General features: G+C 45.5%; 2 protein-coding genes across 3 annotated transcripts in view; one reads left to right on the top strand and one right to left on the bottom strand.

Annotated features, from left to right (window-relative positions):
* The window catches only part of fanca (FA complementation group A), a 25,104-nt gene extending 16,182 nt beyond the window's left edge, over positions 1–8,922 (top strand). The window contains exons 30-42 of one of the 2 annotated variants that reach the window (XM_080545375.1): positions 267–342; positions 779–945; positions 1,215–1,320; positions 1,460–1,519; positions 1,948–2,052; positions 2,344–2,459; positions 2,886–3,048; positions 4,381–4,443; positions 5,115–5,220; positions 5,678–5,753; positions 5,893–6,079; positions 6,763–6,861; positions 8,310–8,922. In XM_080545375.1, the coding sequence (XP_080401501.1) occupies positions 267–342; positions 779–945; positions 1,215–1,320; positions 1,460–1,519; positions 1,948–2,052; positions 2,344–2,459; positions 2,886–3,048; positions 4,381–4,443; positions 5,115–5,220; positions 5,678–5,753; positions 5,893–6,079; positions 6,763–6,861; positions 8,310–8,402 (1,417 nt within the window). In that variant the 3' untranslated portion in view covers positions 8,403–8,922. Of the gene's footprint in view, positions 1–266; positions 343–778; positions 946–1,214; positions 1,321–1,459; positions 1,520–1,947; positions 2,053–2,343; positions 2,460–2,885; positions 3,049–4,380; positions 4,444–5,114; positions 5,221–5,677; positions 5,754–5,892; positions 6,080–6,762; positions 6,862–7,298; positions 7,576–8,309 lie in introns of those variants that run through there. The other variant, XM_080545374.1, reaches the window with a different exon arrangement.
* Positions 8,921–13,634, bottom strand: znf276 (zinc finger protein 276; the record flags this gene model as incomplete). The annotated part of the gene is made up of 12 exons (XM_080545228.1): positions 8,921–9,626; positions 10,357–10,456; positions 10,781–10,898; positions 11,098–11,173; positions 11,352–11,462; positions 11,782–11,865; positions 11,986–12,073; positions 12,233–12,613; positions 12,727–12,773; positions 13,044–13,356; positions 13,527–13,571; positions 13,610–13,634. The coding sequence occupies 12 exons, from the start codon at positions 13,632–13,634 to the stop codon at positions 9,377–9,379; spliced, it is 1,638 nt and encodes a 545-aa protein (XP_080401354.1). The 3' UTR covers positions 8,921–9,376.
* Positions 13,635–14,488: the final 854 nt, after the last annotated feature.

The following is a 14,488-nucleotide window of genomic DNA, read 5'->3' as shown; positions in this document are numbered from 1 at the left end:
ATGGGTCCATGAAATCCTTGAAAGTTTGTGAATTTAAACGTTTTTGAAATGGGTCATTGAAAGTGCTTGAATTCCTCTCTCTAAAAAAAAAAATTATATATATTTAAAAATGTTTTACTGAATTTGAGGGAATTGAGTCTTGAAAGTCCTTGAAAGGTGCTTGAATTTGATGTTTCAGAAGGTGTGGGAAGCCTGTATATAGACAAGACATGACACAACTCTTTTTGTTAATACGTTATTGAAGTCAGCACTCTCATATATGTCAGTCTGACCCAGGAGCAGCCAGACCACATGCCGTCGGAGGCAGGCACCTGTCTGCCAGACCTCCTCTCCAGACTACAGGTACACAACGTCATCACACCCCTTCACTTTATCCACATTTTGTTGTGTTATAGACTCAATTTAAAATGTATTAAATAAAATTAAAAAATCGTCATCAATCCACACACAATACCCCATAATGACAAAGTGAAAACATATTTTTAGACATTTCCAAAACATTTATTAGGGTTAGGGTTAGCGCTAAATTGAAACACAGAAATACCTTGTGCATAAGTATTCATACCCTTTGCTATGACACTCTTAAAATGAGCTAAAAAGCAGAAATGATACAAATGTCATCAACAAATCACTCAATAAGTAACTGTATATACTGTAGATATCAATACATTCACCTCTGGGACAAATAAAGATACTGAGATCTCTCTGAGTAAATGTGTGTTCTTGCGTGTGTCTGTCTGTGTGTGTGTGTGTGTGTGTGTGTGTTGTGTCTCTGTAGGAGATGGTGTATGAGATGGAGCTGACCCGGTACTCTCACAGTGCTAAAGAGGACCAGAGTCACTACCTACTGGAGCTGATATCCAACAGGTGCTCTGTGACCCCTGACCCCCCCGAGGGTATCAGCGGTGAGCTGAGCCTCCAGCAGACTCTGCACACCTGGAACAGGTACCGGAGACGCTAACAGCTGATAGAGATGTGTGTTTATGTTGGGTTTGTAGAATTGTATAATGTATGTTTTTTGTGTGTGTGTGTTGTGTGTGTGTGTGTGGTGTGTGTGCGTGTGTGCGTGTGTGCGTGTGCGTGGTGTGTTCTGTGTGTGTGTGTGTGTGTGTGTGTGTGCGTGCGTGTGTGTGTGCATGTGGTCTGTGTGTGCGTGTGCGTGTGCGTGTGCGTGTGCGTGTGCGTGTGTGTGTGTGTGTGTGTGTGTGCCATAGGGTTTTACTGGCCCTCCCTGCAGTCATATTGCTTAAAGTGAAGACTGATGGAGGGAGGAGGACTCTGGACTGTCACCCTCTCATGGAACATATCAACCAGTACCAGGTAACGCCCAGGAGGGGTTTGACAGAGAAGTGGGGCGGGGGGGGGGACATTGGAAACCTTGCAAAAAAACAACACTGTTATCTGCATTTGATTGAATCTGGGCCTTGATGATGATTCTGTCCATCTCTGTGCCCTTCAGAGGAAAGTGCGCTACCCCTCCGGCCTGCTGTCCTACCACCTCACAGTACACTTCCTAAAAGTAAGTCGTCGTCCCCTCCAAGCCCCCAAACATGGGTCAGAATGATACATACATGTACAGGAGGTGCGCTTGATTTACATTGTCTGGCCGCCATGGATCTAACTGGAAAAGGTGCCAACTGTACCCAATCGGAATGCTGGGAGGGCACTCTCAAGGACACCTAAAAATAATTATAGTGCTTTTCTAGACACTCAAAGACATACAATACACTTATATAGCGCTTTTCTAGACACTCAAAGACATACAATACCGGTACACTTATATAGCGCTTTTCTAGACACTCAAAGACATACAATACACTTATATAGGGCTTTTCTAGACACTCAAAGACGCTAATAACCCATGTCTGAGGTAAAGTTAGTGGATGAATGTATTGAGTATTATTCAGCTGATGTTATTACAACCCCCCCCCCTCCCATTCCTCCCAGGGTGTGCTGAGTGCCAGTGTGAGCTGTGACTGTCCCTCTAAGGAAGTGGACAGGGCCATGTCTCTGACCAGCCAACACTGTCCCCTGCTGCTGGTCTCTGCTGGGGTACAGGACTCTTTCTTTTACCCATAATTCATTGCTCTCGTCATAGTCCTCCTAGTTGATCTCACTTGGAAGTGACGGACAGGGGTAGGACATGATAAGCTTAGGCTTCATCCTACTCCCTTTCGAACAGTGATGCCTGTACTTTTCGTTATTCGTTTTTTTACATTTATTTTTTTAATCATGTTCGAAATAAAAATGAATGAATTCATTCATTCATCTCGATTGTCGTGTTCACCTGAGATGCTTACAGTGTATATTTTGTGATTGTGCGTGTGTGTGTGTGTTGCCTAGCACTGGTGGGGGCGTCTCTCTCCTGTGCTGGTGTCCCTGTGGCGGCGCCTGTCTGATGGAGAGCCTCTCCCAGAGCAGCTGCAGCTCCTGGCTGACTGTCACCTGTGCGCCTGCAGGTAAAACACCATCCTGAATGGACTGACTTATATAGCGCCTTATCCCAAAGCGCTTTACAACGGCCTCTCATTTACCCATTCACACACACATTCACACACCAATGGCGGCAAGCTACCATGCAAGGCGCCGGACCGCTCACTGGGATCAATTTGGGGTTCAGTGTCTTGCCCACAAGGACACTTCGACATGTGGCCAACCGGGGCTCGAACCTGCCCCTCTACCTCTCGCGCCACAGCCGCCCCACTTGGTTGTGTGTTTCTAACTCCTGGCGGTCGGTACCATATAGACCTTCCCTACCATGTAAAGCACTTCTTATTTGAGCACCTTGGAAGTGGTATAAATAAATGCAATCATCCGTGGCAATCATATTGCCTTTTACTTCAATGTTTTTTTTGAGGAATGACTGATGACTGATGTGATTGCAGTTCCGAAAAGGGAGTTCCATCCCACCCTGTTCCATCTGCCGCCCCGCCCCTTCTCCTGGCTGCCTGTCTGCACTCTGCATGGAGGCACGGGAGGGGTCAGGGGTCAGGGGGCGTCCGCACCAGCCTGGAGGTGATGGGACAACCGACCGGGCAGCAAAAGCAGGTGAGAGGGTGTATCTTTTTTTTTTCTGAGTTCTGGGGCAGTCCCACTCATATTTTTCATTTTATTGATAGATACAGTAGAGATTTAGACAGGAAGGATGGGTGAGAGAGAGAGGAGGGATGACATGCAGGATATGTCCCCGGCCGGAATCGAACCTGGTCAACGCTTAACCCGCTACGCCACCTAAGCGCCCCCAGAGAGAGGGCGTATCTACCACAGCTCAAGGGGCTTCAACCTCTTAACCCAGATTAGATTATCAATTGGACTACGGTTCACTAGTGACGTTTTGTTAAGCTTCTATGTATTGGGACCAGAGAGAACATGATATAACTGGGATGAATATCCACATTCCTAGAATTCCCCAGCCCTGTCTTTTGACAGAGACGTTTCGCGATACTGTTATCATTCAGGAGTAGAGAGTCTCACGTGATAAAGGGAAACCGGCCTTCTACGGATCAAACGCCTCAGTGTTTTCTATTGCAGACATTACTTTTATCATATGACATTTGGGGTTGTGAAGATGAATAATTACCAGGAGAGTTGTTATCGGACAAACTTGTGTAATCATATCAGCTCACATCGGTTCCCAGCTTCCCCCTCAAATGTTCTATAACCGTGCAATATGTTTACATTCTTGTGTTAGGGTTCATATACTGTATATAAGTTTACTAGTCCATATGCTTATATGTTTATAAAAGTACACAGTTACACGCTAACTCCCCCCTGTCTATATACCCCCCTGTGAATAGGCCATATAGTGTATATAGAAGTTGACACAATAGATACATTCTCAGATGCCTACCGATCACTTATCCCCCTATTTTTATTTATATCCCCCCCCCTATTTATGTCTATTTATGTCTCATTCTTGTTTTTTTATTATCTTAGGACTGTGTTTGTTTGTTAGCACCTGTTTGTTAGCACCTTAAATTTAGTTTTACCTGTTAAGGGCTCTGCACACAGCGTGCGATTTCTGTTGCGCGTCAACATTCCATTTTGAAGTTTGAATGGAAGTCTATGAGAACATCGCATTTCAACACACACGGCCCCGATTTTAATCGCACGGCGAAAATTCGATTCCATTCATTTTGAATGGGAAAAAGCACAAATTTGACAGTGCGACAAAACTCGCACGCCGTGTGCTTTGTCCCATTCAAAATGAATGGAATCGAATTTTCGCCGTGCGATTAAAATCAGGGCCGTGTGTGTTGAAATGCCATGTTCTCATAGACTTCAAAATGGAATGTTGACGCGCAACAGAAATCGCACGCTGTGTGCAGAGCCCTTTACAATGACAAAAAAGATCATTCATTCATTCATTAATTCATTCAGACGCTGGTGTTCCTGCTATTCCTGTACGTGGTGGACCTCCTAGACGCCTTCCTCACACCACAGGTACGACACACACCTCCCCTCATATTCAACACACGGGTGACCTTTATTCATTCAACCTTCATGTATCTAAACCATATGTGTTTTATAATGTTAATGTTTTATATTGTTCTATTCTGTAATCTTGTTTTCAATCATTGTAAAGTGCTTTGAGTTGCATCCATGTACGAAAGGCGCTATATAAATAAAGTTTCACTTCACTTCACTAAACGTACACAACACTGAACAGTATTAACAGTAACACTGATCTATCCAACAGTCTACAGGACATCACCTCAGACTAACAGCCTGGTTCCAGATCTCTGTGTGCTTTGGGCAACTCCTCTGATCGCTGTTATACCAAACATACAGTATGTAGAGTCTGGCATGATACTGAAACACCAGTCTGAGGGTTTGTGCCTAAAAGCACAAGATCTGGGACCAGGCACACAAAACTCCACGTTTACACTGCAAAGTCAGCTCTCAAAAACAAGAAAAAAAGCAATAAAATGGGAGAAATATTACTTAAAATAAGCCACATTATCTGCCAACAGAACAGGAACATTTCACTTGCCAAGATTTTCTCAAAACAAGTAAAAATATATCTTAAAACTAGTGCAGTCAGACACTAGATTCACTTTTTGCAGTGTACGAGACAAAGTTCCAATGTGTGTGACGTCTGGTGTACTGTGTAGGGGGTGAAGAGCCTCCAGAGAGCTCGGGAGTCATGCACAGACGTCCTCCTGACCCTCCTCGTAGACTCTGCTGATTGGCTGCTGCTGTTCAGATCCCCAGCCTCTGGTACAGTCTGTTGTTCACCGCTCCGACGGCCAAACTGGCCAGTTTTTTGTGTCTGTGTCGCGTTTCTGTGTGATGTCATCATGATTACTGTTACACAAGGGTTCCCACGGGTCCTTGAAATCCTTGAAAGTTTGTGAATTTGAGAAAAAGAAATCATGGTCTTAAAAGATTTTGAAAATAGACATGGGTCATTTAAAGTGCTTGAATTCCCCTCTCTCTCTCTCTCTCTCTCTCTCTCTCTCTCTCTCTCTCTCTCTCTCTCTCTCTCTCTCTCTCTCTAAAAAACCAAAAGATATATTCAAAAATGTTTTACTTAGCTCGTCAACTAGTTCTGTCTCAAACTATCCCGTGTTGGGTCCTTGAATTTGGGAGTCTTTGAGTGTCTAGAAAAGCGCTACATAAGTCTAAAGTATTATTATTATTATTATTATTATATATCCTCCTTCCCTATGACAAGAACAAGGTCAGTACCAGTCTGTGTCCAAGGTGGCATCAGATGACTACATGAGACTGATGCCTCTGGCCTTCTACAGGTGAGTTGAGGCCTCTGCTCAGAGTGTACAGTATATTATGTGTATATTGTGTGGGTGATTTGAGTGCTGTGTATTGATATAGTATATAGATGTATATGTGTATCAATGTATATCTTATATGGTGTATGTGTGTCCCCAGCCTGGTGCCTCATCTGAGCCCTGAGGTGTTGAAGAGGACAGTTGGAGCTCCGGGGTTCCTGTCCACAGCCGCCCTCTGCTACTCCTCCCTGATGAAGCTCTTCCTGGACGGACAGACCCCAGCCCCCGCCCCCGGCCCCGGGACGGCTCTACGGACATCACTACTGACGCACCCAGCTGACGAGCAGGTGAGGCAACTCTGGTATCAGTATAACTGTAGCGTATGCAACACCCATGAAAACATCACTGTATCCCGGGTTCAGAGTGCAAATAATGTCAAAGGAAAAAGAGAATAACACCCAATAATAATAATAATATTAATAATAATAATAATACATTAGACTTATATAGCGCTTTTCTAGACACTCAAAGACGCTTTACAAACTGAAAAGATTGAGTAGTAATAATAAAAAGAAACAGAAAAGAAATAAAAGAAAGTATAGGGGCCTAATTGAGGTAGTGCTGGGGACACATGGGAAGGGGAGGGGGAGAGGGTTAACTGGTGAAGGCAAGCTTGAAGAGGTGGGTTTTGAGGGCCTGTTTAAATGTTTGGGAGGGTGTTGGCCTGTCTGATGTGGTTGGGGAGGGCGTTCCAGAGGGACGGGGCTGCGGCTGAAAAGGCCCTATCACCCCAGTTTCGGAGCTTGGTCCAATAACACTGTTTCAAACGTTGTGGGATTTAACAGAAAAATATGGGTCTTAATCAGCATTCTTTGAATCTGACACATACAAAATGCAGATAATAACCATGATGCACAATGTAATATACATTAACACTTTAAAAGCTGATACATATAACCTCACTGTGATTGTCAGATACATACAACAGAGCAACAGCTTTTTTGTCTGAATCGGCCTTCTGTTTGGACAGTTGGACTTGTCTCAGATTCTGACCCGTGCCCAGCAGCTGGTTCTGAAGACCATCTCTCTGACTCCGTCCACCTCACTGTCCAGCAGCAAAGTCAGCCAGGTAACACACACACACACCACCTCACTGTCCAGCAGCTAGGACACACACACACACACACACACACAAACACAAACACACCGTTTAGCCGCTAGCTCAGCCAGGTAACACACACACACACACACACACACACACTTGACCTGATTTGAGCCTGCCTCCCGACAACTGCACATTTCTGCCCTTTTATTTCAGCATCTGTTACATTCTGTATTGCACCGTTTTTGTTTTAGTGTATTTTTATTTGTTGTTTTATCTGTTAAGCACTTTGATGATGATGATGAAAACCTTTATTGTCCCCAATGGGGAAATGTTGTTGTCAAACAGCTTAGTTAGGGCAGACAGAAAACATTCAATAAATAAATAGATAAAACAGTGCAGGCTCAATAAGTAAAAAGTTCCAAGTTCCAAAGTTCCAGCTCCAGGTCTCCCCCACCCTGCAGGGCCTGGTTGTAGAGTCGGAGTGCAGCTGGAACAAAGGACTGTCCAAATCTTTTTGTACTTTGACGGGGGAGAACAAATCTGTGGCTGAACTTGCTCCTCATCCCCGCCAGCTCGCAGTACATCGGGTGGGAGGGATTGGCCAGCATGGCCGCCAGTTTTTTCTCCATCCTCTGTTCTGCCACCACCTCTAGGCTGTCCAGCCCGGTCCCCACCACAGAGCTGGCCTTCTTCACCAGTTTGTTTAGCTTCGCAGCATCCCTGGCACAGATGTTTCCACCCCAGCAGGCCACGGCGAAGAACAGAACGCTGGCAACCACCGACTGATAAAACATTCGCAGCAGCTTGTTGCAGACGCCGAAAGACCTCAGCCTTCTCAGGAAAAACAGTCTGCTCTGCCCTTTCCTGAGAAGAGCCTCTGTGTTGTCAGTCCAGTCCAGTTTGTTATTAATTTGTACTCCCAGGTACCTGTAGGTCGGCTGTTTGGTCGGCTGTTTGTCTTTGTAAATGTTCTATATAAATAAACCTGACTTGACACACACACACACACACACACCACCTCACGGTCTAGATGCTAGCTCAGCCAGGTCTCTCTCTCTCTCTCTCTCTCTCTCTCTCACACACACACACACACACACACACACACACACACACACACACACACCTGCCTTACCAATGTCTTATCTCAGTCTGTTAGTCAAACACAATGGGCCGGTTTCACAGACAAGGCTTAAGCCTAATCCTAGACTAAAAAACATCTTCAATGGAGATTTTACATTGAAAGTGTGATTTAGTCCAGGACTAGGAACCGGCCCAATGTCTATCAACTCGATATGATAACTCGATGCATTTATTAGGCTTTCACAAACATCAAACAACCTTATACAGGTGTAGCAACTCAAATGTTGGAGGCATACTGTAATAGGAGGTTTTAATCTGTCTGTGAAACAAGCCCTATAAAGTGATATATTCTCGTCTTTCTCTGTCTCCCTCTCGCCCCTATCTCGGTCTAGCTGGAGGCCTTGTGTGCAGACCTGGACCCAGAGGTGGCAGCAGCCCTGTCCTCTCACCTCTACCCCTCCAGCCCAGAGATAGACTTCCTGTGACTGCACAGACACACTAGCTACTACGAATTGGATTATCGAATAATAGACGTAGCTCCTGAACAACCTTCTGATAAGCTACGTAGAAAAAACACGGGCGTATTGATTCCACCTAGTGAGTCCTCTCAGATTGTATTGGTTTTAGGTTTACTCTATCGACATATTTGTACTTTTGCGGGAGCATAATATCAATTGTGATGTTATAGGAGAGGCTAGTTTCTCATTGAAAGTGTGATTTAGTCCAGGGTTAGGCTTAAGACTGGTCTGTGAAACTGGCCCTTGGAGTTGTATTTCATTGTTCACTGTTCATTGATTTATTTTGTATGTGTGTTGGTCATGGGTTAAGCAACACAGTGGACATTCATTCATTGTAAAACGATATCTGCTCACAATTAAATCTGACCACTTTTAATGTTCCACTGAATATGTTTCTCTTATACTTGGAGAAACGTGTCTCCAGCCCTTCTGAAGAACGTTGCTAAATACAATTTACAATGGAAAAATATGCAATATACTGTAATAACTTAATAATAAAACATTTATCTACACAGGTAATTCATTTTGCACCATGATATCGAAATAGAGCATGGGCAGTGTGAGTGCCTTACATCAGAAACTGAATTATAGAACATAACAACAACACTGGAATAAGTATCACACTCTCTCACACGCACACACAGCTTACATGGCTTTAAAAGAGAGCTTGCTATACATATCTCTTATAACAGACATACTGCTGTTTATGCAAAGTCCAAATGTACAAATCATAACCTTTGCTTCTACTTCAAGTCAAATAGTAAAACAAGCCATAGTCTTGATTTCCAGGCCACACAAGACTACATTTCCCATGATGACCTTTCTATACCAGTCTCACCATAAGAGGCACTAGTTTTGTTTGTGGTTCATTTGACGTTGTGTGATGTGCTAGTCAACAGCGCTCCTCATGTGTTCTATCTAGGACCTGGCTCCTCTGTCTGTCAGCTGTTGTACTGCATCAGTTCGCCAGTCTCTGTGATGGTCTGGATGGTAGAGTTTGAGGTGCTCTCGCTCACTCTCCCCTGCGTGAGAGGGTGCACCATGGACATGTGGACGTTGAGGTTGTGGGCCTTCTCAAAGCGCTTCCCGCAGAGCTCGCACGCGAAGTCCAGGTCGGCCTCAGCTTTGTGTTTGGTCATGTGGTACTTCAGAGACGCACGCTGGCGGCACTGGAACCCACACACCTCACACCTGGAGGAGGAGGAGCGGAGAGCAGTTAGTGAGGGAGCCAAATACACGCGAGGTATTTTGGCTCTTACACCTCAAGGAAGGTGATTTATAGGGTTCTCCAACTGCTGTTGACGTGAGCTACTACCAATGTTTTATTCCAGTCCAGAACTAATACACCTAATTAATTGTGGTCCAGACTGAATAATGAATTGACTATTTGTAATGTTGTAGTTTTATATCATTTTATACGGAAGAATTGAAGTCTCTCTACAGTTTGGCGAATCTAGCACTCAAGGAAGGCCCATTTCCTTCTTGTAAGAGATGTGCCGAGATCTGTGGTCGCAGTGAATAATTCTGACTGTGGACAGTGCCCATAACTTGTGCAATCACAGATTTGGAAAATATGATTGGTTCCCAAGAATAGTGACCTCATGACCAAGGACAGTTCTATAAATATGAGTCCTGCCCAATGTTGGGGGCTTTTTTGCTCTTTGGTCTGCTATTTTCTCTCTGCGTGCAATCCGTGCATGTGACTTTGCTTAATAAAAGGCCTCTTTGGAGACAATTGATTTAAGCTCTTTGTGCGTCATAAGGTTTACTCAATCTAGTAAGAATCAATTAAATCCACAACAGTAACACAAATGTGTTAGTGCTAGGCTGGAACAAATGCCTCCACATCCAGCTGTTGGAGAACCCTAAACTAGTAGAACTTTGCCCTTTGATATGGACTCTTATGTCCCTCTGTGCTTACTGTAGCGGCTTAGCCCCAGAGTGACGCATCTGATGGACAGACAGGTGCTTCCTCTGCTTGAAGGTCTGACCACACTGGTCACATATGTAGTTCCTCACCTCTGGGAACACAGAAGGGACAAACTTTGTATGAACAAAAACAAGCCCCAAGCCTCCCCCCCCCCACCCTTAAACACATTTCACTCACTCAAGCTTTGTATCACTGAATCCCAAACCCTTATCCCCTACCTCCTCTGCACTTGTGAAGATTGGACAGGTAAAAGCATTATGGCGGAAATTCAAATTCCACCTAGCCTATCAAGAGATCAAAATGGAGATACTACCATATGGCTTCCACCAATCCAATCCTCTCAGATCTACACATCATGCCTAGTAGGGGGTCAGCTGTCGATTTGGGAGTCGGCGCATCATGTCTCCATCCCTACCTGTGTGGATGAGTTTGACGTGCCTCTGCAGGTAGCGGTCGATGAGGAACACCTTGTTGCAGCCGGGGTGGGGGCAGGGCCGCTCACGCATGTCCTCGTGGTGCTCCTTGATGTGTTTCTGTTGGGAATTTAGGAAAAATCACATAAAGATTACACACACACACGCACGCACTTACACACACGCACGCACACACACACACACACATCCACACACACACTCACTCACTCACATCCACACACTCACATCCACACACACACACACACACACACTCTTGTGGATAGAAGATCAAATTCAATGTTTGTGTTCAGCCTCTCACTTTCATTCCGTCCGCTCCTCTGTACACAGCTGTGCAGCCCTGGTACGGACACTTGTATATGTTGGGCAGCTCCTCTCTGAAGAAAAGAAACGACATGTAAACACCCTGTAGCTCTACAATCTGTTAACCTACACATATCTGTATGCATGTATGTAATTACAGCTCCTGAATTGTACTGCACATTCTCTTGTGCTGGATGTAAGGCCATGTTAAGTGTGAGCACTTCCAGTCTATCCCCATCTACAGCAACTTACCTTTCTGGCTTGAACTTGTTCTTCCAGCCTGGCTTGGGTCCTGGCTTCTTTCTCACTTTAGGCTCCTGGGGGGGCTTGGGCGCTCTGCTTCTCTTCTTGGGGCTGGCCGCTCTGCAAAGGCACAGGACAGGTGAGAAAACATACCGTCAACGTATCAAAACGCTGTCTCTGATCCTCTTTGATCCACAACTAATGCCGTTTCTGTGAGAGGAGGTACTAAAGAATAAAGTAGAAGCGCACACTCTCGTTCCAGATGCAAAAAGTGTATATTTATTGACAACGGTTGTCAAGTCTTACAAACAAACTGGTGGTCTGTGAGAGGAGGTAACAGTCCACTGGGGGTGTACTGTATAGTATGCTCTTACTATAGGTATCAACGCTAGTTCCTCCAGGTCCACTATTTTGCACTGAACCACATGAATCCACTCACCTCTTCTCTGGGTACGGCTCAAACATTTCATCAGAAGATCCGCCTTTCCTCTTCTCTCCAAACTCCTCGTCACTGGACATGTTCCTGAGGTTTACACATAATCGCTAAATCTCACCACCATACTGAAGTGTTTATAAAAAACGCATCTAAAATATCCCAATAACGTATGGGACTGGAGCTAGGTGCTTCATTGTGTTCTCTCACCTATCGGAGAGGTCTTCACTCTCGCCGGTCCTGTTCATATGTGGAGCTAGTGCAGCAGGGTACGGTCTCTCCTCACTACCCAGAAAGTCTACCAAAAAAAAGAGGGTCAGACAAATGAACTGGGTCTGACAACAAATCAAGAAGGCGGTAACTAACCACATGTAAAAAAAACTTGCAGAAATGCAGAAAGGAAATACTGCTTAGTGTCCAAGTTTTCCTGTTTTCTATTATGATCTGGTTATCTCACCGTCTGTATTGGTGGTGGTAGCATCAGTCTGGGTGGAGCTCTGGGTCTGAGGAGTGGCCGCAGGACTAGAAAGTGCCCTGGCGGTGATGCTGCTGATAGGGGTTGTGTCCCCTCCCGTCTGCCCCTGTCCCTCCGAAGACAGCCCACCTCCACCGCTCTCAGTGTGGTGCCCGGGGTCGGCTATGGGCCGGGTGGTCTGTGTGTCCATCACGTAGCTGTGTCCGTCCACACATCCCCACACGGCCCTGACCGAACCCCAGCACTGGCCCTCGAGAACCTCTTTCAGGTCAGGGCAGGAATGGCAGGCCTCGCCATGGTGGTGGGCCCAGGAGACCAAGCTGTGGAGACCCTTGGGGTCGGAGTTGATGAAAGGGGAGGTAGCTGTCGGGGAGGAGGTGAGGGGTTATTGGAGGTGAGAGAACGGAAAGTTTAGGTCTTTACACAGATATGACAGCATGCAGCACTAACCACAGGCCATGAATTCATCCACTTACAAGACAAGCTGTGACCCTCTGTTGACTTCAGCCACTCTGAACTCTTCCTGAAACAGAAAGTACAACGGTAAGTGTCTACGGCTGTAAGCTGCTGATTGAGAATGTTGACCAAGGCCACAATATCATTTCAACACTAGCATACTAGCATATCACATGCATAATTCATTCTAAGCGGTATACTAGTGTACATCATTTGAATACTGCCCACATTTGCAGGCAACCTCTCCTAGTCTTATTGACTACAATACAGGTCTGCCTGCATTCGCCTCACTACTATGTAACACACAACACCTGTATGTATGCAGTACCGCCCTCACCTGTCACTGGCTTTCTCGTTCACAGAGGGCGATAGATTCACCCTTTGCAGAAACTTGAGCAGGACACTGTGGCACTTGTAAAACTTGGTGTGGCAGGTCTTGCAGATGAACTGAGAGAGGCTGGGGTCGCGGTTCAAAGGTACCCCCACTAGACGCTGGAAGTCCGTGTGGAACAGCAGCTGGGCCGCCTCTGTCTGGTTCTGGTCAGGGACCCCCACAGAACCCCCCGGGGGTCCCTTGTCGAAAGCATGCCGCAGACTGCGGGGTGAGAATTTCCCATGACACAGTCGACAGAACGCAGTTGTGAGTTTACCTGTGGGAACAAGTGGAGAGCGGATGTTGCATGCATTTTGTTATATGACGAATGAACCCCATATGATTCGTGAAGGCCATTGCAACCTATCCTGAAACAACCCAAAAGGACTCCCAAAGCATAATCTAGCCTCTATAAAAGAATCATGCAGATGACTCGCATGCATTTACCTGATTGCTTGGATCTTTTCTCCGGACGCTCGTGCGCTTCTGTCTCTGCAGATACTGCTGTGTCCGGTTGTAACCTTGCAGACCTGCTGTCACTTGGGTCACCGACATCGGATCTCCCGTCACATGTGACTGATGCTGGGGGGGCTGAAGTCGCCGTGGCATCTTTCCGGGGTCTTCCTCGCCGTCCAGGTTTCTTGACCCCCGCAGCTGGCAGATCCTCCTGGGGTGTCTGTCTACGCCTACCCCTCTTCTTCATAACAGGGATAGTGGTGGTCTAGTGGATAGTGAGATAGTGAGTGGATAGTGAGTTGGACTTGTGATCAGAAGGTTGTGAGTTCAAATCCCGCCTGAAACCACACCACTACTAGTGTGCCCTTGAGCAAGGCACTCAGCCCTCAGTTACTCCAGGGGGAATGTCCCTGTAAATCGCTTTGGATTAAAAGCGTCTGCTAAATGTCAAAATTATAATTATAACACAATAATGATGTGATCGCCTACTAACCTGGGGGTTTGAAGTCTAATGAAAATGGGTGAAGGCTCTCTTGAATCACAACCCAAAGTTTAGAAGCATCAGTTGCGACTTCCAATGAAGATTTAAAACGTTTCGCGTCCGATTATAACGGGAATTCAGCTGAGCTCAACAGAGGTCCGTGATTTCGTCTCTGTTGTTGGTTGAATACATTGCGGCTTTTATTGTTCAATACAGTGACCCAATTTTGCAAAGCACCAAAATCACAACAAACTATCTATTGTAAACAACGGTACCCGGAAGTAGTAAGAAACATTAAAACATCAGAGAGGGAATAGAGGATTCTTGTAGCGCCACCTGTCGTCTGTAAGTAAAGGTGTCAACCTGGTGGAATCTCATTCGGAATATTTCGCAACATATATAAATAACATTATGCAATTTGTTCATTTTCATTTTTTATTCGCTCATTTTGCAATTTTTATAATACTGCAAC

This window comes from Nansenia antarctica (genome assembly GCF_963989245.1).
Source record: "Nansenia antarctica genome assembly, chromosome: 14".
Lineage (NCBI taxonomy): Eukaryota > Metazoa > Chordata > Actinopteri > Argentiniformes > Microstomatidae > Nansenia > Nansenia antarctica.
Note: the sequence above shows the minus strand (reverse complement) of the source record. Positions and strands in the feature narration are given on the sequence as shown.